Here is a 26715-nt window from a genome sequence, read left to right as displayed (position 1 = left end):
AGCAACCTGGAAGACAGAAAAGTGGAATTTACTGCCACAGAACAGAATAAAGAAAAAAGAATTAAAAGAAATGAAGACAGCCTAAGAGACCTCTGGGACAAAATTAAATGCACCAACATTCATTCAAATGCATTACAGTCTCCCAGAAGAAGAAGAGACAGAAAGGAACCGAGAAAATATTTAAAGAGATTACAGTCCAAAACTTCCCTAATATGGGAAAGGAAATAGCTACCCAAGTCCAGGAAGTGCAGAGAGTCTCAGGCAGGATAAACCCAAGGAGAAACACGCCAAGACACACAGTAATCAAATTGACAAAAATTAAAGACAAAGAATTATTAAAAGCAACAAGGGGAGAGATATGGGAACATATGTATATGTATAACTGATTCACTTTGTTATAAAGCAGAAACTAACACACCATTGTAAAGCAATTGTACCCCAATAAAGACGTTTTAAAAAAAAAAGCAACAAGGGAAAAACAACAAAGAACATATAAGGGAACTCCAATAAGGTTAACAGCTGATTTCTCAGCAGAAACTCTACAAGCCAGAAGGGAGTGGCATGATATATTTAAAGTGATGAAAAGTAAGAACCTACAACCAAGATTACTCTACCCAGCAAGGATCTCATTCAGATTCAACAGAGACATCAAAAGCTTTATAGACAAGCAAAAACTAAGAGAATTCAGCACCACCAAACCAGCTCTACAACAGATGCTAAAGGAACTTCTCTAAGTGGGAAACATAAGAGAAGAAAAGGACCTACAAAGACAAACCCAAAACAAATAAGAAAATGGTAATAGGAACATGCATATACAATACTTACCTTAAATGTGAATGGATTAAAAGCTCCAACCAAAAGACACAGGCTCACTGAATGGATACAAAAACAAGACGCATATATACGTTGTCTACAAGAGATCCACTTTAGATCTAGGGACACATACAGACAGAAAGTGAGGGGATGGAAAAAGATATTCCATGCAAATGGAAATCAAAAGAAAGCTGGAATAGCAATACTCAGATAAAATAGACTTTAAAATAAAGAGTCTTACAAGAGACAAGGAAGGACACTACAAAATGATAAAGGGATCAATCCAAAAAGTTATAACAATTCTAAATATATATGCACCCAACACAGGAGCATATCAATACATAAGGCAAATGCTAACAGTTATAAAAGAGGAAATCGACAGTAACACAATAATAGTGGGGGACTTTAACACCTCACTTACACCAGTGGACAGATCATCCAGACAGAAAATTAATAAGGAAACAAAAGCTTTAAATGACACAATAGACCAGATATATTTAATTGATATTTATAGGACATTCCAGCTGAAAACAGCAGATTACACTTTTTTCTCAAGTGCCCACAGAACATTCTCAATGATAGATCACATCTTGGATCACAAATCAAGCCTCGGTAAATTTAAGAAAATTGAAATCATACCAAGCATCTTGTCTGACCACAATGCTATGAGATTAGAAATAAATTACAGGGAAAAAAAAGTAAAAAATACAACGCATGGAGGCTAAACAATACCTTACTAAATAACCAATAGATCACTGAATAAATCAAAGAAGAAATAAAAAAAAACCTAGAGACAAACGACAACAAAAACACGATGATCCAAAACCTATGGGATGCAGCAAAAGCAGTTCTAAAAGGGAAATTCATAGCAACACAATCCTACCTCAAGAAACAAGAAAAATCTCAAATAAACAATCTAACCTTACACCTAAATGAACTAGAGAAGAACAAAAAAAACCCAAAGCTAGTAGAAGGAAAGAAACCATAAAGATGAGAGCAGAAATAAATGAAAAAGAAATGAAGGAAACAATAGCAAAGATCAACTAAAACCTCGTTCTTTGAGAAGATAAACAAAACTGATAAAACTTTAGCCAGACTCATCAAGAAAAAGAGGGAGAGGATTCAAACCAATAATATTAAAATGAAAAAGGAGAAGTTGCAACAGACACCTCAGAAATACAAAGCATCATAAGAGACTACTACAAGCAACACTGTGCCAGTAAAATGGACAACCTGGAAGAAATGGACAGATTCTTACAAAGGTAGAAACTTCCAAGACAAAACCAGGAAGAAATAGAAAATATGAACAGACTAATCACAAGTAATGATATTGAAACTGTGATGAAAAATCTTCCAACAAACAAAAGTCCAAGACCAGATGGCTTCACAGGTGAATTCTATCAAACATTTAGAGAAGAGCTAACACCCATCCTTGTCAAACTCTTCCAGAAAATTGCAGAGGAAGGAACACTCCCAAATTCATTTTATGAGGCCACCATCACCCTGATACCAAAACCAGACAAAGATACTACAAAAAAAGAAAACTACAGACCAATATCACTGATGAATACAGATGCAAAAATCAACAAAATACTAGCAAACAGACTCCAACAACACTTTAAAGGATCAAACACCATGACCAAGTGGGATTTATCCCAGGGATGCAAGGATTCTTCAATATATGCAAATCAATCAATGTGATATACCATATTAAAAAACTGAAGAATAAAAACCATATGATCATCTCAACAGATGCAGAAAAAGCTTCTGACAAAATTCAACACCCATTTATGATAAAAAACTCTCCAGAAAGCGTGCAGAGAAGGAACCTACCTCAACATAATAAAGGCCAGATATGACAAACCCACAGCAAACAGCATTCTCAATGGTGAAAAATGAAACCATTTCCTCTAAGATCAGGAATAAGACAAGGATGTCTACAAGGATGTCCACTCTCACCACTATTATTCAACATAGTTTTGGAAGTCCTAGCCACAGCAGAGAAGAAAAAGAAATAACAGGAATACAAATTGGAAAAGAAGAAGTAAAACTGTCACTGTTTGCAGATGATATGATACTATACATAGAGAATCCTAAAGATGCCACCAGAAAACTCTTAGAGCTAATCAATGAATTTGGTAAAGTTGCAGGATAGAAAATTAATGCACAGAAATTTCTTGCATTCCTATACACTAACAATGAAAGATCAGAAAGAGAAATTAAGGAAACAATCCCATTCACCACTGCAAAAAAAGAATAAAATACCTAGGAATAAACCAAGGAGGTAAAAGACCTATGCTCAGAAAACTATAAGACACTGATGAAAGAAATCAAAGATAACACAGATAGATGGAGAGATATACCATGTTCTTGGATTGGAAGAATGAATACTGTGAAAATGACTATACTACCGAAAGCAATCTACCGATTGAATGCAATCCCTATCAAATTACCAATGGCATTTTGTACAGAACTAGAACAAAAAATCTTAAAATCTGTAAGGAGACACAAAAGACCCTGAATAGCCAAAGCAATCTTGAGAGAAAAAAACAGAGCTGGAGGAATCAGACTCCCTGACTTCAGACTATACTACAAAGCGACAGTAATCAAGACAATATGGTACTGGCACAAAAAAAGAAATACAGATCAATAGAACAGGATAGAAAGACCAGAAATAAAACCACACACCTATGGTCAACTAATCTATGACAAAGGAGGCAAGGATATACAATGGAGAAAAGACAGACTCTTCAATAAGTGGTGCTGGGAAAACTGGACAGCTATATGTCAAAGAATGAAATTAGAACACTCCCCAACACCATATACAAAAATAAACTCAAAATGGATCAAAGACCTAAATGTAAGCCCGGCCACTGTAAAACTCTTAGAGAGGAAAACATAGGAAGAACACTCTTTGACATAAACCACAGCAAGACCTTTTTTGACCCACCCCTAGAGTAATGGAAATAAAAACAAAAATAAACAAATGGGACCTAATGAAACTTAAAAGCTTTTGCAGAGCAAAGGAAACCATAAACAAGATGAAAAGACAACCATCAGAATGGGAGAAAATATTTACAAACAAATCAATGGACAAAGGATTAATCTCCAAAATATAGAAAAAGCTCATACAACTCAATATTAAGAAAACAAACAACCAATCAAAAAATGGACAGAAGACCTAAATAGACGTTTCTCCAAAGAAGATATACAGATGGCCAACAGGCACATGAAAAGCTGCTCAGCATCATTAATTATCAGAGAAATGTGAATCAAAACTACAATGAGGTATCACCTCACACCAGTTTGAATGGACATCATCAGTAAATCTAGAAACAACAAATGCTGGAGAGGGTGTGGAGAAAAGAGAACCCTCTTGCACTGTTGGTGGGAATGTAAATTGATACAGCCACTATGGACAACAGCATGGAGGTTCCTTAAAAAACTAAAAACAGAATTAACATATGACCCAGCAATCCCACTACTGGGCACATACCCTGAGAAAACCATAATTCAAAAGGAGTCATGTACCACAATGTTCACTGCAGCACTATTTACAATAGCCAGGACAAGGAAGCAACCTAAATGCTCATTAACAGATGAATGGATAAAGAAGATGTGGCACATGTATACAACGGAGTATTACTCAGCCATGAAAAGGAACGAAGCTGGGTCATTTGTAGAGACGTGGATGGACCTGGAGACTGTCATACACAGTGAAATACGTCAGAAAGAGAAAAACAAATATTGTATATTAACGCATATATGTGGAATCTAGAAAAATGGTACAAATGAACTGGTTTGCAAGGCAGAAATAGAGACACAGATGTAGAGAACAAACGTATGGACACCGATGGGGGAAAGCGGGGGGGTGGGGTTGTGGTGGGATGAATTGCAAGATTGGGATTGACATATATACACTAATATGTAAAAAACAGATAACTAATAAGAACCTGCTGTATAAAAAAAATTTGGTGTATCAACTAGATTACCTCTCAGGAAATTATGCTGCTGTTATTCAACTCAAAAGATTTACAACTTTGACTATAATACTGCTACTAATGACAACAGTAATAGCTAATATTTGTGAGTCTGACTCCAGAGTATATGCCTTCAAGCATTATGCTATCATATGGTATGCATTATATTTCTTTAGTTTTGTAAAAAGTCTACCTTTCAGTTGATTAAAATTAAAAAGCTATCAAAATATGTCTTATTTATATATAATAACATGTTTCTCATTGTAATATACCAACCAGCCTCTTATTTAACCAGTCCATATGATCATAGGTGAGACTCCCACCAAAATCTTCTGTTAACTGGCATGGTTCTATATAACGAGTCAGTTTATTGGCAGACACTAAAATAACCTAGAAAGGTAAAAAGAAAGAAAAAAAAAAAACTTAGTCACTATTAATGTCCATGAAAAGTGATGAGGAGGTAAAATTGATTAGCATATGCAATACTATTTCCAACATGATGAAATATTACATAGATATTTATTTGAATAATACAACAGCATTTAAAATCAATTCAATAAATTGTGGCTGTTAAGAAATAAGCTATCACAAACCATTTATAATAACACATTATAAAAAACAAGAGACATTAGTAGCTCAGATGAAATATTTTCAAATCTTATCAATATGAATAATTTCTTGGTAGTAAAAATCAATCCCTTTAGTACAAAGATGTATTCGTCAAAGAATTTTCACATGGTCTTAAAATTAGCTAGGTACACTACAATAATAAGTACAAATGAATAATCTGGAAATCAAAAAATGATATACTTTTCTAACATGAAATTTCTCTATCATTCCTTTGATTATATATTAACAAAACATATCCTCTAATAGTAGAGTAAAACTCAGGATAACATATACTAATATTTAATTTGAAAAACAGAACTAGAAAGTAGGGAGAAGTTCAGAGAATTCATAAACTTGAAACTTACCTGTTAAAATGATACTCTTTAAACTTTAAAAGATTTCAAATACAAATTACAAAATGAACAAAGATACCATTTTAGCACTAAATAAAACTTCAATGAAGATATACATGAGTATTAAAAAAATACATATGTGGGAGAAAGATATTCAAATGGTAGTGTTAATGCAAAAGACTTGATAAGAAAAATAACGTGTCCAACTGGAAAGAGCACCATTCCCACCCTAAACAACAACAAAGCCCAGATAATCTACAAAATTAAAACTTTTCTGAAACTCCTCAGAGAGCTGAGGTCACAGAAAAACCAACTAGTCTGAATATGCAGAGAAGACAGGCACCATAGAGAGAGCGGTAGAAGGGGTGACTATCAAATGTGAGGAGCAAATCTTTGGGGATGATGCAACTATTCTGTATCTTAACTGTGATGAAGGATTTATGACTATATCTGTTTGTCAAATCTCAAAATTGTAGGCTAAAAAAGGAATTTTACTGTATGTAAATTATACCTTGATAAACTTAACTTTAAAAAAAAGGGAAGGAATAAACTCAACAACATAAGGAGGACTTGTGAAAGAACTACCAGGAAAAGAAAGAAGGAAAAGAAAAATTCAGAAACATACCCAATATGCAAAACTAGGTATATCCATACTATATATGAAGTTGTAATGTAAACAGTAAATAAGGGGAAATAACCAAGACTACAAAATGCTTTGCTAAAAGGGTGGAAGGGGAGTCACCTTAGGAAGATAACAAAAACATGGTATCAAAAGTTCATAAAAGGGGACTTCCCTGGTGGCAAAGTGGTTAAGAATCCACTGCCAACGCAGAGGACACGGGTTCAACCCCTGGTCCAGGAAGATCCCACGTGCCGTGGAGCAACTAAGCCTGTGCACCACAACTACTGAGCCTGCGCTCTAGAGCCCATGAGCCACAACTACTGAAGCCAGTGCGCCTAGAGCCCATGCTCTGCAACAAGAGAAGCCATCTCAATGAGAAGCCCACGCACTGCAATGAAGAGTAGCCCCCACTCAATGCAACTAGAGAAAGCCCACACGCAGCAAAAAAGACCCAATGCAACCAAAAATAAATAAATAAAAAATAAAATAAAAAATTTTTTAAAGTTCATAAAACTATCAGAGAAAAATAAATCCTGTCATAATTAGGGTTTATAACAAATTGCTATTGATAACAACACATTAAATGCCTTGGATGCTTATGTTAGAAAAGAAAGGCTAATGAATAATGAGCTAAGTGACCTACCTAAGAAGTTGGGGGGCAGGGAGTGGGAGGAGAACAACAGAATACATCCAAAGAAAAGAGAAGGAAGGGGAGAAATTAAGAAATTAATAAAGCCAAAAGTTGTTCCTTGAAAAGACTAAAATGAAATCAACAAAGTTCTGATAACGTAAAGCAGGAAGAAAAGGAAAGTACACTTAAATAACACTAAGAATAAAAAGAACATGGCTACATAGACAGCAGTGATTTAAAAGATACAGATGGACACAGGACATGCTTTTGTCAATAACTATGCAAATTTAGAAGAAATGGACAAATTCCTATAAAAAAAGTAATTTATCAAAACTGACATAAAAAAACCCCAGAACACCTATAATCAATGAGGTGAAGTGAATCACTAGATTCTTTTCATTTTCAATGATCATACTGTTAGTGGTAGTTTTAGCATTGCTATTCAGAGATCACTTGATGAAAAAGACAGCAAATGATTAATATTCGTTATTCTTATTCTCCTAACCCTCATGTCCTTGAGAAAACAGAATTCTTGAGAGGGAAGACAGGAAAGGGAAAAAGTTACCCTATGGTCTTCAATTTGAATTGGAAGTATCAGATTAAACTCATGATGTATTTCATTTTAAATAAAAACATGCACACTCACATAATATAAATTTTCTAGTTCTGTCCACTGCAATGTTTAGAAATAATGACAAAGGCATTCTGTAGAAATGCACACTCCTAGCATCCCAGATTGTTGTCTTCAAACACTGTTTCCCCCTAAACGTAATCAAGGTTCCTTGGAGAAATGGCCAGTTCTAGATCTGGGGCTGGAAATACACATGGTGACCTTGTAACATCTTCCCATTCAAATATCAAGAAAGCCATCCAAAACTTTTAGGGTTGTGCCAAAAGGTCCGGAAAAGGCTTCCACTGGCCAAATAAGTAACAATTTGCTTATCAATTCAAATTCTTTAATAAACTAAAGGATCTAGGCATTGAACATCAATGGCTGCCAATATCATAAAAAAAGAAGGCTACGAGCCTCATGATCAAGGAAACATCATCACCAATGAACAGCCCTGGAAAAAGAAATTCAGGTCTTAATCTAATCAACTGTTTGAATCCAACTATGAATTCACGGAAATACAGAGATGCAAAAGAGGAGAATGATATGTTAAACTATACCACGTGGATGCTCACTGAAACAAAAAATCCTGTAAAACACATATCCTGGTCTCCCCAAGAAAAAAAAAATTGTGTAAGAAAAGAGAAAGAGAAATTGAGATTAAAAAGCTTAATTTAATGGACTAACTCAAAATTCCACAACCAATAATAAGAGAATTACATATTCTTTTTAAGCAAACAAGAAATATTTTAAAACTTGAGTGTATATTAGGTCATAAGGAAAACCTTGGTACATTTCAAAGGAAATAACTTCTAACGTTCTATCACCACAATGAAATTAAGTTAGAAATCAATAACCAATGAAATCAGAAATCATTAACAAGATTTTAACACCTATCCATTTGGAAAGGCATCTCAAACCAAGCACAATATCTGGACAGTATCTGGATCCTAATTCAAAGAAATAAATCAATCTGTGTGCATTCACAATTTATGTATAAATTTATGAATAAATTTTAAAATATATTATTTATACAGAATATTTTTATATATTACTAAATCCTTTTATAACATTCATCAAATTTGATACCAACTGGCTCTTTGATATTAAGGAACTGTTTATTTTAAGGCATGTTAATGGTCTTGGGCTATATTTTTTAAAAAAGAGTCTGCAGATATTCAAATGTCTTAAATTTCCTTCACTATAACATCCCCAGCCTTCCTTGGGTGAAGTGGATAGGGGTAAGGATGGGGCAGGTGGCCCATGGGTTGACAGTTGTTGGAACTGGGTATAGGGATACATGGAGTTAACTATAATATTCTGTTTACTTTTTGATGTGTTCATAACTCCTTATAATAAAAATACTAAAAAACTAAAACACATATAAATCTCTTTTAAAAAAACCTTCCCAGAAAGAAAATACCAGGCCCAGCCAATTTACAAGTGAGTTTTAAAAATTAAAGAACAAAGGATCAATCAAGATGGCCAAGGAGGAGTACGTGGAACTCACTTCCTCCTCATGAACACATCAAAAGTACATCTATATGTGAAACAATTCTCACTGAAGATGAACTGGAAACTGGCAGAAAGACTCCCATACAAGAAAGGCTATAAGATCCACATGGAATCAGGTAGGAAGGGAAAAGACATAATAAGGTCGGGAGCTGTGCCCCTGAAAGGGGAGACAGAAGAAAAGAAAGATTACATGGGTGGAGACCCGCCCTGGGGAGTGAGCAGTTCAAGCCACAGACTGGGCATCTCACTCTTGGGGTCCAACACAGCGGGGACAGGCCCGTGGTTGGCTGGAGGATTGCTGGGACTAACTGGAGGAGTATGGGAAGCCTGGACTCCATTTGTGAGAAGCATGCATGCTGGTGTGCCCATGAGGCAATGCGGAGAGAACAGAGTGAGGACCGTCCAGTGGCTGCAGGGTTTCCTGTGACTGCCTCAGTGCATATCCCAGCCGAAGCCAAGCAAAGGCTCCAGGTCTGCTTACTCCATGTTGCAAGACGTACTGGATCTAGGGGGTCACACGACCAGGAGAAAGCTCAGTTGTGGATTCAGAGGCAACTCGGTTGCAGAGAGCAGTGACAGCCACTCTTGGCACATACTCAGGCAGTGCATCAGAAGCAGCCCAGAACTCTGACAGCAGCCATTCCCCTACAGCTCACTTCCCAATACACGCTGAGACCACAAGGCCCCACCTGCCCTGTGGTGTGGCTTCACGACAGGGCAATGGTGGCAGAGGCTGTGGGTGTGATTGGCTGGGGTCTGAATGAAGGGGGAGAAACAACTGCTGGCACCTGCAAGGCGGTGCAGCTTAGAATCTGTCTGCAAGCAAAATAAGCCAAGAGTGCACACAGGCCCCATTTGCTTCAGCACTCCCCCACTCTGGGTCAAGGGTCATGGTGCTGGGAAAGTAGAAAGCACACACTTAAGGGGAACAAAGTCAGAGCAGGCCTGACCTTCAGGGCTTCTGCTTCACCAACTTGGGATCAGACCCCACACCTGAAAGGCCAGTGATGGCCACTGAGCAGAGGAGAAGCCTCGTCTCACACCCGGCTACAGCCCTGGCACCTCCACCTCCAGCACCACCTCTTACCAAGGTGATAGTGGCCATTATACCCTGAGGAAAGACATGACTGGCATCCACGTCAAATCCAGCTCTCCAACCACTGGGCACTGGGCATATGCAGTCTGTACATGAACGATCCCGCAGAAGGACAAACCTTTAAGACACAATAGGTAACTATTTCACCAAAATTCATAGAGACAGAGAAAGTTAAGTAAAATGAAAGGCAGAGGAACTGGTCTCAAATGAAAAAGCAAGAGAATAACCAGGAAAAAATAATGAAACAGAAATGAGCAATTTACAGAAAAAGAAATCAAAGCTTTAGTAATAAGAATGTTAACTGAATTAGGGAAAAGAATAGATTAACACAGTGAGAATTTTAACAAGGAACTAGAAAAAAGCAAGAAAAACCCAATCAGAAATGAAGGATTCAATAACTGAAATAAACAACACACTAGAAGGAATGAATAGCAGGCTAAGTGGTGCAGTCTTCTGCACAGAATAATGGCAATCATCCAGTCAGAACAGCAAAAAGAAAAACAAATTTTTAAAAATGAGAGCAATTTAAGAGATCTCTGGGATAACATTAAACATATCAACTTTCACATTATAGGGGTCCCAGAAGGAGAAAAGAGAAAGAAGAGGATCAAAAATGTATTTGATGAGATTATGGCTGAAAACTTCCCAATCCTGAAGAAAGAAGCAGATATCTATGTACAAGAGGCACACAGGGTCCCAAATAAGATGAAACCAAACAGATCCATACCAAAACATACCATAATTAAAATGGCAAAAGTTAAAGAGAGAATTCTAAAGGCAGCAAGAGAAAAATAGAGATTCATATACAAGGGAATCCCCATAAGGCTATCAGCTGATTTTTCTGCAGAAACTTTGCAGGTCAGAAGACAGTGGCATGATATACCTAAAGTGCTAAAAGGGAAAAAACTGCAACCTAGGATACTCTACCCAGCAAGATTATCACTGAGGAACGAAGAAGGGACTAAAAAAAAAAACTTCTCAGACAATCAAAAACTAGAAGGGTTCATACTAAATCAACTCTAAAAGAAGTGTTAAAGGGTCTTCTCCAAGTGAAGGGAAGTAAGAATCCATGGAAAAGGGAAAATCTCAGTAGGACAAGCAAATATACAGTTAGGGCTGAGGAACAACCACTTAAATAAGCTAGTACAAAGATTAAAACACAAAAAATTATAACAGCAACTATAACTTTATATAAACAGTGAAGGCATAAAATGAAGATATAAAATGTGACATCAAAAAACACAAAGTGTGGGGCTTCCCTGGTGGCGCAGTGGTTGAGAGTCTGCCTGCCAATGCAGGGGACACGGGTTCGTGTCCCGGTCTGGGAAGATCCCACATGCCGCAGAGCAGCTGGGCCCGTAAGCCATGGCCACTGAGCCTGCGCGTCTGGAGCCTGTACTCCGCAATGGGAGAGGCCACAACAGTGAGAGGCCCGCGTACCGCAAAAAAAAACAAAACAAAAAAACCCACAAAGTGGAAGGAGTAAAATATGTAGATATTTTTGAATGTGTTTGAATCTAAACGACTACCAGTTTAAAACAAATAGGTATAGTTATAAGTCAACATAATTGAAGCCCATGGTAACCACAAATCAAAAACCTTCAACAAATACACAAAAACTGAGAAGAAAGAAACACAAGCATAATACTAAAGAAAATCATCAAACCACAAGGGAAGAAACAAAAAGAAGAAATCAACAGAGAAGAAACTACAAAAACAACCAGAAAACAAGTAATAAAATGGCGATAAGTACATACCTATCAATAATTACTTTAAATGTCAATGAACTAAATGCTCCAATCAAAAGACACACTGTGGTTGACTGGATAAAAAACAAGAGTCATCTACATTCTGCCCATAAGAGACTCACTTCCGTGCTAAAGGTACACACAGACTGAAAGTGAGAGATGGAAAAAGATATTTCATGCAAATGGAAATGATGAGAAAGCAGGGACAAAACAGACTTTTTTTAAAAAAAGGTATAACAAAAGACAAAGAAGGACATTATATAATGATAAAGGTATCAATACAAGAAAAGGATTTTACACTGGTTAACATATATAAACCCAAAACAGGAGCACTTAAATATATAAAGCAAATAGTACAGATATAAAGGGAGAAACTGACAATAATATTGGGTTGGCCAAAAAGTTCATTTCGGTTTTCCCATAAGATGTTACGGAAAAACCAATAAAATAGTAGTAGGGGACTTGAGCATCCTACTTACATCAATAGACATCTTCCAGACAGAAAATCAGTAAGGAAACAGTGGTCTTAAAGGAAACAATATACCAGCTGAACTTAACAGATGTCTACAAAACATTTCATCCAAAAATAGCAGAATACACATTCTTTTCAAGTGCACATGGAACGTTCTCCAGGAATGATCACAAGCTAGTCCACACAACAAGTCTCAACAAATTTAAGAGAACAGAAATTATATCAAGTATTTATTCCAACCACAACAGAATTAATAAACTAGACATCAATTACAGAAAGAAAAATGGGAAAACCACAAATATGTGGAGACTAAACAACAAGCTACAAAAAACACCTATGGGTCAATGAAGAAATCAGAGAGGAAATGAGAAAATACCTGAAGACAAATGAAAATGGAAATACAACTTTCCAAAATCTATGGGGTGCACCAAAAACAGTTCTAAGTGGGAAGTTTGCAGCGACACAGGCCTTCCTCAAGAAGCAAGAAAAATTTCAAATAAACAACCTAACCTACCATCTGAAGGAATTAGAAAAAGAAATACAAACAAAGCCTGAAGTCAGCAAAAGAAAGGAAATAATAAAGATCAGAGAAGAAATAAATGAAATAGATATCAAAAGAGAGAAGAGATCAATGAAACCAAGAGCTGGTTCTCTAAAAAAATAAACAAAACTGATAAACCGTTAGACAGGCTCACGAAGAAGAGAGAAACCAAATAAACAAAAGAAAAAAAGGAGGAATAACAACTGATACCAGAAATATAAAAAAAAAAATCGCAAGAGAATACTACCAACAGTTATATGCCAACCAACTGGACAACCTAGAAGAAATACACAAATTTCTAGATATGTACAACCTGCCAAGACTGAATCAAAAGAAATAGACAGGGCTTCCCTGGTGGTGCAGTGGTTGAGAGTCCACCTGCCGATGCAGGGGACACGGGTTCGTGCCCCAGTCCGGGAAGATCCCACATGCCGCGGAGCGGCTGGGCCTGTGAGGCATGGCCGCTGAGCCTGCGTGTCTGGAGACTGTGCTCCGCAACGGGAGAGGCCACAACAGTGAGAGGCCCACATACCGCAAAAAAAAAAAAAAAAAAAAAAGAAGAAACAGACAATCTGAACAGACTGATCACTAGTAGCAAAACAGAATTTGTAATTTAAAAAACTCCTAGCAAACAAAAGCCCTGGACTGACTGGATGGCTTCACAGGGAAATTCTACAAAACATATAAAGAAGAACTAATACCAATTCTTCACAAACTATTCCAAAAAACCGAAGATGAAGGAACGATCCTAAATGGATTCTATGAAGCCAGCATTACCCTGATACCAAAACCAGACAAAGACACTACAAAAAAAAAAAAAAAATTACAGGCCAATATCTTTGATAAATATAGATGCAAAAATCCTCAACAAAATACTAGCAAACTGAACCCAACAATATATAAAAAGGGTCATATACCATGATCAAGAGGGATTTATTCCAGGGATGCAAGAATGGTTCAATATTCAGAAATCAATGTCATACACCTCATTAACAAAAGGATAAAAATCACATGATCATCTCAATAGACACAGAAAAAGCATTTGACAAAATTCAACATGCATTCATGATTAAAACTCATCAAAGTGGGCATAGAGGGAACATATCTCAACATAATAAAAGTCAGTTATGATAAACCCACAGCTAACATCAAACACAATGGTAAAAAGCTGAAAGCCTTTCCTCTAAATTCAAGAACAAGACAAGGATGCCCACTCTCACCACTTTTATTCAACACAATTTTGGAAGTCCTAGCAATAAGTGGTGCTGGGAAAACTAAACAGCTACATCTAAAAGAATGAGATTAGATCATTTCCTCACACCATATACAAAAATGAACTCAAAATGGATTAAAGACCTGAATGTAAAACCTGAAACCATAAAATCCTTAGAGGTGAACAAAGAACATTCTTTGACACAGATTGTAGCAATATTTTTTTTGATCCGTCTCCTAAGGGAAAAAAAAGAATTAGTAAATAAAAGCAAAAATAAACAGATGGGACCTAATCAAACTTAAAAGCTTTTTCACAGAAAAGGAAACCATCAACAAAACAAAAAGACAACCTACTGAATGGTAGAAAGTATTTGGAAATGATATGACCAATAAGGAGTTAATATCCAAATAATATGACCAATAAGGGTTAATAAACAACTGATACAACTCAATATCAAAAAACCCAAACAACCTGATAAAGAAATGGGCAGAAGACCTGAACAGACATTTTTCCAAAGTCATACAGACGGCCAACAGGCACATGAAAAGATGCTCAATCTTGCTAATCAACAGAGAAATGCAAATCAAAACTACAATGAGATATCACCTCATATCTGTCAGAATGGCTGTCACCAAAAAGACCACAAATAACAAATGTTGGCGAGAATGTGGAGAAAAGGGACCACATTACATTGTTGGTGAGAATGTAAATTGGTGCAGCCACTGTGGAAAACAGTATGGAGTTTCCTCAAAAATACTAAAAATAGAACTACCATATGATCTAGAAATTCCACTCCTGGGTACATATCCAGAAAAAAACAAAAACACTAATTCAAAGATACATGCATCCCAATGTTCACAGTAGCACTATTTACAATAGCCAAGATACAGAAGCAACCCAAGTGTCCATTAACAGATGAATGGATAAAGATGTGGGGGGTGTGTGTGTGTGTGTGTGTGTGTGTGTGTGTGTGTGTATACATGTGTGCGTGTGTGTAAATACACACACGCACACATGTATACATATATAAAATGGCATATTACTCAGCCATAAAAAAAACAAATTCAGCCATTTGCAGCAACATGGATGGACCTGGAGATTATTATGCTTAGTGAAATAAGTCAGACAAAAAAAGACAAATACTATGTTATCAATTATTTGTGGAAGTTAAAATATAAAATGAATAATTATATGTAGCAAAACAGAAACAAACTCATAGATACAAAGAACAAACTAGTGGTTACCAGTGGGATAGGGGGGAGTGGCAAGATAGGGGTATGGAATTAAGAGATACAAATTAGTATGTATAAAATAGATAAGCAACAAGAGTATATTATACTGCACAGGGAATTATAGCCATTGTTTTGTAATAACTTTTAATGGTGTATAATCTCTAAAAATACTAAATCATTATGCTGTACACCCAAAACTAATGTAATAGTGTAAATTAACTATACTTTAACTAATTGATATCAAAGAACAGATCATTTCAATCTTTTAAAAGAATTTTATTCATTTATTTATTTATGGCTGCATCAGGTCTTAGCTGTTGCAGGCGTGATCTTTCATTGCAGCACACAGGCTCTCTAGTTGTGGTGCACGGGCTTAGTTGCCCCACAGCATGTGGGATCTTAGTTCCCCTACCAGGGATCGAACCCACGTCCCCTGCATTGGAAGGCGGATTCTTAGCCACTGGACCACCAGGGAAGTCTCCCAGATCATTTCTATCTTAAACAAATGCTTCCAAAGAATAGAAATGCAGCGAATACTCCAACTCATATTATGAGACAAGAATAACATTGAAACCCAACAACAATTTGAGAAAAGAAAAAACCATAATGAATGGCAAATATCCAGGTTTAGCTGGTATCAAGTGTCAGCAAAGCTGTTGGGCAGCATGAATTCTTACACAGCAGAAATGCATACATAAATTAAAACACCTTTGGAAAACAATTTGGCATTATCTTGAAAACTTGAACATTTCTATAACCTATGCCTGGATATTCTGCAAGCAGAAAAATCTTATACATATTTACCAGGAGACATATGTAAGAACGTAAACATCATTCATAATGTCAAAAGAATGGAAACAACACAAATGTCCATCAATAGGAGAATAAGTAAATTGTTTTTATTCACAGAATGGAATAACATTCATCAGTGAAAATGAATCAACTACATCTACTGCAAGAATATGCATAAATCTTAAACATATAATGATGAGTGAGAAAAAGCAAGGTACTGAAGACTAAAATCATATTATTTATAAAGTTCAAAAATAGGTGAAAATATATTAAGAATAAACAATATCTTTAAATGGGAACTCTATAGAAATAGATATAAAAGAATAATAAAAGATAAACACTCCCTATTTTCTTCTAAAGATTTTGTGTTTCTCATTTATGTTTTTAATACATACACACACACACACACACACACACACACACACACACACATGCACGAGAACATGAACAAAGGATGGGTAGACACAAATAAGTTAGGTGTTAAGGGATGGGGGGTATATGAATGAGACCAGGGAGGGGCACTCAAATTTATTTCAAGCTGTTGATATCTGGATTCTTAGGTTGGGTCGTGGGTGCCCAAGTGTTTTATTATTAAGCTTCATGTTATATGTATTTTTTAAGAATATGTTATAAATACTATATTAAAATACTAAAAACAGAAAGAATGAACAGAAGTAGGGAATCACTGACAGAAGGGGCACCACGAGATCTCAACTCAGACTGAAGAAAGGGTAACTCTTCTGAGGCAGCAAATAAGGAGGTTAGAGAAAAAATGGACAATCTTGTGGTGGTGATGACAGAAAGCAGAAGGAATTTATGTGCCTCTTTTTTTCCATTAAAAAAATAAAAAAGATATTGAACATCAAATTACATTTTTGGTTAGTTTAATAACAACAAACTATATTTTGCCTATCTATTTTAAAAGGCAATTTAATGCTATCTCTACTATGAAGAGTTTAGCATATCAATTTCACTGTTCTCCTGTTTTGGTACTAATGGGAGCTAATTTAAGATAAACAATAAAAAGAACACAGAAAATGGTTTTCTTAGTGAAAAAGTTGTTAAAGAGGGCCTCTATTTCATCCTCTTGTTCTAATGCAACTTCTTTAGACTAGTTCTTAGAGACAGGCATGATGTTAAACATGAAATAATAAGTGGAGTTAGGCCACGGAAACCATTTAATCTGCCACCAACTCCTTTTGGGATCAAGACAGAAACTTCCACACTAAGAAAATTAAACACAATCAGATCCCAGGGAGGGGCTTTTCCTTTCTTCAAAACTGTCAATCTATTAAACAGAAGTATACCAATAATGAAACAAAGAAATATGTATTTATTCCATGAGGAAATAAACTACTTGCTAAATTGAGCATGAATTCACATCTGAAAAGATAACATTTCCAGAGCACTCTCTCCTGAAAAGAGGACTGAATAGAAAACTTAAATAACACAATGAATGGTCTTTTTGCTCTTCTATTTCTGCTCTCCTTATTTGGCACAATATTCAATTTAAGCAGTGAAAACATATCTCTTGAGAAATTGCTATCATGTCCCTTATAATTTGACATTTTAACGTCAAATGTTCAACATTCATTATTTACTGGACATTAAATTTATTTATTAGAAGTATTATTTATTAGAAGTTATGTGTTCTAGTGCTGGGAATATAAGGATAAATAAGTCATGCTTCTACAAAGTAAATGAGCTTTTTATTTCTGCAATATTCCAGAGAGAGTTGTGCACGCTTTTATAAAAAAGAAATAGATTAAAGTTTTCTGGTTTGCTTCTAGAGCCTTTACTGAAAATACTCTAACTAAATCTAAATGTTGTCCCTTTGGTTGTAGTAGCACAGAGGGCCAAAGGCTTTACTAGAATACCCCAAATGATTTCCAAATCCCTTTCCTAGGTTAAACACCATTATATGATAATTGGAAGGATACTGAGTCAGGAGCCAATCACTCCACGTTTGTGCCCTAGCTCTGCCACAAATTCACTGACTTGTAGAAGTCAACCTAAAGGAATTCACTCCAGGCTTATCTCCCTATGTGCCAAAGAAGGCAGCTGCATTAAATTATCTGTGATGTCTCTTTAAGCTCTAAGAGGTCATAATTTTAATGAGTTGTCATCCTATACATTTAATTTGGGCCATTTTCTCTAATATATGACCTGTCTTGCCCAATGAAAAGAGCACTTGTCACTTTCTACCCACTCTGGTTAATCTCACTATTATACTTAAATACATTAAAATCATTTTGCAGTTGTAGTTCCTAAATACAGTAAAATCATTAGCAACAGATTTCAAGTTTAATAAGCCAAAGGGAAAATTCGCAGTTATTGTTATATATGGCAAAAGTTTATTTACATCCGAATATTCCTCTTGAAAGCTTTTCCTAAAAAATCAACTTAAATGTAAATAGTACAGATTCTTTCATGATGTAAAATATATTTGAGAGTATACTATCCCTTACTAAATATAATTTTTTAAATAGTTGGCTAAGATTACTCCTATTATATTTTTACTTACGCAAAACAAACGTTAACAAGGGAACATCATAATTATAGAGACCTGCATAGAACAAATTTTCTCCATCATCACAAAAATTTTATAGAATCCATATTCTTATAAAATTCACTGGTGGCTGTTCTAAGTGAAAACAGTAGATCTGCCATGTAGATATACAGAATTATATCAACAGCAAAGGTATCTCAAAGCTAAATAATGTGAAAAAAAGCGCAATAGTTTAAACAGTCAGCTGACTCAAAACTACCATCACTTCAAATTAACAATTTAGAGAACTATCTACCATGGTGAAATATGTGTTTCCACTGCAGTAATCTCATCTTTACTTGAGAGGAGAAAGTGTAGAGGAGGCTGGCAAAACAGCTATAACTGCTTCTATTTTATTGTATAATACATGTTTCAAAAGAATGAGGGAAACATTTTAGGAAGAGTTTGCAGTAGTAGGAAAGAATCTTACTGTATGAAAATGCTGTATATCTAAGAATCACCTTTTTTGAAGGGAGTCAGGAGTGGCATCCTAAAGAGGAAGGAGAAGCCCTACTCCCAGCACACAGCAAAAGTACACTCTTTACAAAGGTAAAGAACTGTTCACCGGCCTTTGGAAAATGACACCACTTGCCAGAATGCAATGTATAAACTACAGACAACTGCTTCCAAGAGGATAAATCAAGTTTGGACAGATAATTTAACTCTATTCTTAAGTGATAGCAAATGTCACAGAGGGATGTGATTTCACAAAAAGAATAAATTCAAAGGCACAAGCAAAAATAAGACACTGCGTTTTTCAGGGGTGGGGTGGGGGAGAGTGGGAGTTTCAGGCCTGAAGTAAAATGTTAAAGAAATGCTAAAAAAAGAAGTTGTGTAGAGAAAGATTTCTGGACAATCTACATGAAAAAAAAAAGACACATTTCAGAGCCAATGTGGCAAAACAGATTTGGAATCCCACACTAGGTTATTTTCTCTAAAATCATTCATTGCAGCTTCTTAAACTACAAAATACTAGTAAAATTTCCTATATTCCCTTCTGTTACAGTTCTTAAAGAAGCCACTAATACAGCAAACCTGTACAAAAGTTTAAACATAAAGCAATGCAAATCAGGGAGTTACTTTATTTTATAGGAGATGTTTTATTACCGGCAAAGAGGAAAAAAATGATAAATAAAAAATCCAGTCCCCCAAAGCAATGATCACCAAAATTAAAAACAAAACTAGAAAATAAGAGTCTAAAACATAATATTGAGGTCACATGTATTATGTCTGACCCCTTTTCACCTATGATTCTAAATATGAAAACAAAGAAATAATGACATAACTGTTGAAAATTCTAAAGAAATATTTTCCAAAGCTATAAAAAAGCTAGAATCTTTAGTTAAGTGACTCCTTAACGAATAAGAAATAACACTATGAATTAGGGCAAAAATATTAAAAAGGACAAGACTCTAGGCATTAGAATATTCATTTAAACATCATATAGTCAGTTGTTTATTATCTACTATAAAACTTCCAAATATCTACTGACATTGTCATCTACTCTAATTAAGTGGTTAATTGATAGGAAGACCATTTTTCTAGCTCAAAAGCAAATCTCCTTAAAAATCACACAGTGCCTTGCTTGTGGAGAAGATGGAACCACGAACTCAACATTTCATTTTTTTCAAAAAATACTTAAAATAATACATTTTCCAAAGGTACTGTACATTTTAGAGAACAGTCCACTGCATCACTCTAAAGCAGTACTTCCCAAACAGGTATGAAAATCTTATATCATTCTATAGCATTTTATCACTTTTTCCCAGAACATAATGTAAAAGTAATATACAATGAGCTTGTTTTAAGTTTAAAAAAAGAATTCACTGAATTATTAATATTATAAAATACTGAATTAAAGTGAACTTCATAATACCATCTTAACATATACCAAAGTAAAAGAAAGACCAATTCTGGCTCTTCCCATCTACAAATGGAAGTCATAATCTTTAATTTTAAAATAGTTATGTAAGATACAGAATGAACTGTAAATCATTTTTAAAACTATCTACTTTCATGTTGGATTTTAAGACTACATATAAATTAGGATGAAAAATGGTATTATGCCATCAAAAACAGAGGGGGAAACTATTTTTATAAACTGATCTTTGAAATTTAACTTTTACACTTAAAAAAAGAAATCCAGCTGGTTTATTTTTATAATTTTTAGGTTTCTTTTTAAGCAACTATATATGAGAAAATGTCTGCAAGCCTGGCCTGGTAGACAACTCACTGACTGTGTAGAAAGTCTTTCATTCCCCATAAATGAAGATCCAAATTCGATTTAATCACATTATATACTATCTTTTTTACCATAATTTTTAGAGTACTAAAGACATTATGATATTGAAATAATTTTGATGAAATGAGTACAATTTATTCATCTGGGGATAATTGTCTTGAGGCAAATTTTCAGGATTACCATTCTTATGCTCCTTATTAAGTTGTTATATATAACAAATATCAGTGAATTTTATGGTTTCTGTTATTGACGAGTGTTTCATTTAAAATAAAACCACCATATCATTTACGATTTCTAGCTGAGTGATAAATCTTGAATGACTGACAGATCTCCAACTAACTAGTCAACTGATAATATCAGAAAGATTTTAAACTCAATTAAATTAACTCAGAATGGTTTAAAGATTTCAACGTTAAGACCTGAAACCTTAAAACTCCTGGAAGAAAATATATGATGTAAGTTCCTTGACAGAGGTCTTGGCACTGATTTTTTTTAATCTGACATCGAAAGCAAAAGCAACAAAAGCAAAAATAAATAAGTGGGACTACATCATACTAAAAAGCTTCTGCACAGCAAAGGGAACCATCAACAAAATGAAAAGGTAACCAACTGAATGGGAGACAGTATTTAGAAATCATATATCTGATAAGGGACTAATATCTAAAATGTATAAAGAACTCATACAACTTAATAGCAAAAAAACAAACATCCGATTAAAAAATGGGTAGAAAATCTGAACAGATATTTTCCAAAGAAGACATAAAGATGGCCAACAGGTTCAACATCATTAATCATCAGGGAAATGCAAATCAAAACTACAATGAGATATAATCTCACACTTGCCAGAATGGCTATTATCAAATAGACAAGAAATAACACGTGTTGGCAAGAATGTGGAGAAAACAGAACCCTTGTACATTGCTGGTGGGAATGTAAGCTGGTGCAGTCACTAGGGAAAACAGCACAGAGCTTCCTCCAAAACCTCTGTACCTCCTGGATAAATCAGAAGAAGAAAGAAGAATAGCATCTCTTATATGTGGGATCTTAAAAATTAGCAAACAAAAACAAAAACAAGCTCATAAATACAGAGAACAGCTTGGTGGTTGCCAGAGGTGGGGTGGGGGGTGGAAGAAATGGGTGAAGGGGGTCAAAAGGTATAAAGAAAAAAAAATAATGTATTTTAAGTGAAAAAACTTGCTTATATCTTTAAAAAGGGGAATATTTTTTAAAATGAAGTCTTCCTTTAAGCATTTAACAATTTGGAAAATAATATGAGAAAACACTAAAAAAAAAAACACTAGTCCTGGCTAGGAATACAAAGCTTAAAGAGAGATTGATATGAAAATAATAATATCAAACTTCAGAAAGTAGTTTCTATTATTCTACAGTGATATGAATGTTCAGTATGTCACTAATGTTCAAATTTTACAAAATATAATCCTATACAAATATAATTCACATATCCAAAAAACTATCTAAATCTTAGGGAATGGTCAAAAGATAATACTGGGTGTTAGTTCATGCAGTGTGGAGCTCGTGCCTTCGACTGACTTTCTACAGACTAATCAATAGGTACTAACATCTGTAGGGACAAGGGTTAACTTTTAGATTTTGTCCAGAAGAAATGCAAATAATTTATCATCTGTGCAGTAGTTAAAATTTCCGTCCAGTAGGGTAACAGAGAACCTCAAAGTTTAGAATTTATGGATCTGCAGGACATTAACTAGTTTTGTATCTAATTTGGCAATCTTATCTGCCTATAAAAATCCTAAATTCTTCAAATGCTCTTTGAACCACACCTCACAAATTACTGATAACTTCATTAGTTAATGATTTGCATAATATGTTTAATTTACACTTATTTTATATTTACATGAGAGTCATGATTTTACCCTTATGAAAATCACACTTTAACATATGCTTTATCTTACCTGTTCAGGGATGTGATGGGGATTATATTCTAATTTTTATCTAGTAAGCAATTGTTAATTATCTTCAAATATCCACCTCCATGAATATCCTAATATGTATGGATACAATTAAATGCTTGAAGAAAACGTTTATTGGTTATATTCAAAGCAGCTATCATTTTAATAATCAGAAATCTAAATTTCAGATCTATTTCCAGGGAAATCTGAAACCTACTAACAAGCACAAACGGAACCAGAGTAAAATGGAGGAACTACAAAAAGGAGGGAAAAAGACCACTACCTACATGAGTTTTTGCCAAGTCTTTTCAAAGGAAATTAAAAAAGCATAATATTTTTAAAATAGTAAAGTCCTACATAAATATTACTTTTTCCTTTATTTTATATATGTTAGGTTAAGACAAGACAAATTGAACTAAGCCACAGTAGTTATTAACTAGCACACAGCATTGTTCAGCAAGTTTGAGGAGAAAGATATTTATCATATAGTCTTTAATCAAAACATCTATGAAGGTTTTCTGGAATTCAATTTACAAAAAGACTTAAAACTTATTTCTCCTTTACTCCCACTCTTCCATATGTAACTAAAACACTTATCCTCTCCTAATAAAACATTCCTAAAGAACCTAACACTGAACCTTTCACTCTGTAGGCACTCAGATGTTTTACTTTTAAATTTTATTTATGCTAACAATGTGTGTGCAAGATCTAAAGTGAAAATGTGTCTTTGTATATATCTTTGTGTGCTTAGTACAGATTCATGTGTGTGTGTTATACACATACTATTTCAAAGGGTATGTCTGCTTATATCTGTTTGTGAAAGGATATTTTTCTCACTAAAGGAAATAACTTTCTGCAAAAGGTACAAAGAAGTCAGAAGAGATGGAGCCAGAGGTTTTCTTGACAGAGAAACATGAAGGAAGTCTTTGGTCCTAGATCCTAACATTAGTATGACCTCAAAAAGAGAACAGGATCAGATGTAGTAATAAGACGAGGTAAGAGAAGAAAACAACTTAGAATGGTGGCTTGTTATCATCACCAGTAAAAATAACACTTTGACTATCATGAATGACAATAAAGAATGAGAAGGTGAGATCAGTTTGATTATTACTTTCTCAATTTGAGGATAAGGTTAACGCCAGTACTACTTCAATTTTACCTTGTCATTAGACAGACTATAGATACTATTATCTAACCAGCAAAAGGTATCAAAGCCACCAGGTATAATGTTGTTGAAGGTCAGAAAGTACTGGAATATCTGAGTTGCTAAAAAGGAAAATGAACAGGTATCAAAGAAAATGAAAGGTATCAATTTCAGAGACAAGAAGGATATATAAAGAAACATTTAGGTGACCAATGAGAAAGGAATATTCAGTTGCTGATGAAAAACATTAGGGAAGTGAACAAGAGGAAGCCCATCTAGAAGAAAGAACTTAGGATGATAGGCAAGAAAATGTGAAATCATGGAAACAGGTTGTCATTAAAATGACAACTGGGTGTTTATCTGATGAATATTGTGGACAGCTAGTAATAAGTCTGTGTTATGAATAATTCAATAAGGTAAAACAAAAACTTTTGCTTACAGGAACACCAGTACTCATAACAAAGTTATCCTTTTAAAAATATTTAGAATATATACAAAAACATAGGCTTAATTACAACAGCCCAAATGATCCAAAATGATATCAAGGAAAATAATTATTAATCAAACAAACATCTATATTGAATTTAATTATATATAACTCTAAGTATCATTTAATGGCTGGTGTTGAATTGCCCCTTAAAGCTGATTATGTTTGGCGGTATATTAGCCAGCATTTGAAATTACTCTCGTCTCATTAGGACATTAGGCTTTTAAACAAGTGTCTAGTGCTTATTTACTTGGGAAAAATATTCTAACTGAATCTCTTTAGTGTCTAAAAGAAAATATATTGACAGAAGAAGCTTTAAAACCTGAGTCTTAAAACATCAATCTATGATATCAGTTCAAGGCAGACAGGAATTCTCTGTCTTCCATTTTTTCCTCCAAGATGCAAGGTATTTAGCCACTACAAATTCATATAGCATGAGACCCAACTAGGCATACATTTCTGATCAGATGCACACACCTAAGCAGGATGTGACAGGTTCCTCACAAAAAGGACCTTTGCTTCTATTTGGAGTTCACAGAGTTAGTTTCTGAACCACTGGGCTCCGTCCACTTTGCATTCCTTCAGAGCAACATTTCCTGCATGCCCCTGGCATGAAAGGTAGACTTCCCTGCCTGTATGAAATACTCATTCACCATGGCAACATCCAGGCCTCCTACATTCAGCTTTTGCTTTCTTCCCTCACTACACTTTTGATTCTCCTCCTTGGTATGCAGCTTCCTATCCAGCAATCAGGGTAACACCTTTCCTAACATAATCCAGCAGCCAGGGCTACCTTCCCTTACACTGCTGGCACACAGCTTCTAATAAGTCTACATCACAGTCAAGTCAACCAGTGACAAAAGTCTGCAAGATAAAACTGAACAACAAAACAACTGTCTTCTGCTTAGGATATGTAGAAAGATGGAAAGAGCATTGTTCCAATCCTTACAACAACAAAATAATGCATATTAATCTGAAAAATGACAACTTTTCTTGAACCCATCAGAGAGTTGTAAGTCCACAGGAAAACCAATTAACCTGAAATCTAAGGAGAGATGAAATCCAAGGACACATGGAGCTGGAGCACTTGCTTACCTGGGGAAAATACCAGGTATGATACAAGCCAGGTAAGAATTCAGCTAAAGTTTTTAATGAATTGCTTAAGGCCACATGTAGTTTAGTATGAAAGCACAGAACCTGTGGGAAGCAAAGATACAAGAAGAATTCAAACTCACTTGTAGACTCTTCTCCACAGACCTCCCAGGGACTCATAAGAAAGATTGGGGGTAGGGAAGATAAGAAACTTCAAAACAGGTCTGGAAGAAGGACACAGCAACCACCACTGTAAAGGCATGAAGCTGAAGCACAGCCCAGATTCTTCAACTCTTTCTCCCCTAGAGAACAAAAACCTTCAGGTCCCGAGGGAAGGCAGCAAGCCTGGATGACCTTAGAGCACAAATAAAACCCCACTGCTGATATAGGAAGGGGAAAGACAGGACCTCTATCCCAATGGAGGCAGGAATATATTATGAGCCCAGACTACCATAGGCCTCCTAAAGCTGGGGAAGAGGGCCCTATCCCCTAGACTCTGGGTCACAGAGCCTGCCTAAGACTGAGGCTGAATCAGAACAACAGAAAATGCCCTACCGACAAACACTGAGTAACAAGTAACAGCACTCTATTCCTGAGGAGGGTCAACAGTGCAAAGAGAGACCTCTTCTGAGGCACAGGTGCAAAGGAAAGACCTACAGCTCAGGGTGAGACAAACACTAACTCTAGAGGAATCTAAAGCCTGTGATACACTGAGGAAAAGAAGAGCAACAACAAAAGCCAAAGCCAATTCAACTCCTGGCTAGACTAAACCAACCCCTCCCCTGCCCCACTAAAATCCTAGCACAAACCAAGATGGGTCCATGTGCAGGCAAAAATATGATTTATCTCAGTCTTTACTGTCCTAAACAAGATGTCCAACACCCAACATACAAAAAGCAAGAAAGAAAACAACCCACTGTCAGGAAAAAAACCCAAACAACATAACTAGAGTAAGACAGACCCAGATATTGGAACTATTAGGTATGGAATTTAAGATAACTATGATATATGCTAACAGTTCTCATGGAAGAACTGCAAGACAACATG

General features: G+C 35.3%; 1 protein-coding gene across 6 annotated transcripts in view; it reads right to left on the bottom strand.

Moving 5' to 3' along the window:
- SESTD1 (SEC14 and spectrin domain containing 1) overlaps positions 1-26715 on the bottom strand; it is a 143270-nt gene that overhangs the window by 46566 nt on the left and 69989 nt on the right. For all 6 annotated transcript variants that reach the window (XM_019931592.3, XM_019931595.3, XM_019931596.3 and 3 more), the window contains one exon: positions 5070-5183. In XM_019931592.3, the coding sequence (XP_019787151.1) occupies positions 5070-5183 (114 nt within the window). The remainder of the gene's footprint in view (positions 1-5069; positions 5184-26715) is intronic.

The sequence above is a fragment of the Tursiops truncatus genome, chromosome 7 (assembly GCF_011762595.2).
Source record: "Tursiops truncatus isolate mTurTru1 chromosome 7, mTurTru1.mat.Y, whole genome shotgun sequence".
In the NCBI taxonomy this organism is placed as follows: domain Eukaryota; kingdom Metazoa; phylum Chordata; class Mammalia; order Artiodactyla; family Delphinidae; genus Tursiops; species Tursiops truncatus.
Note: the sequence above shows the minus strand (reverse complement) of the source record. Positions and strands in the feature narration are given on the sequence as shown.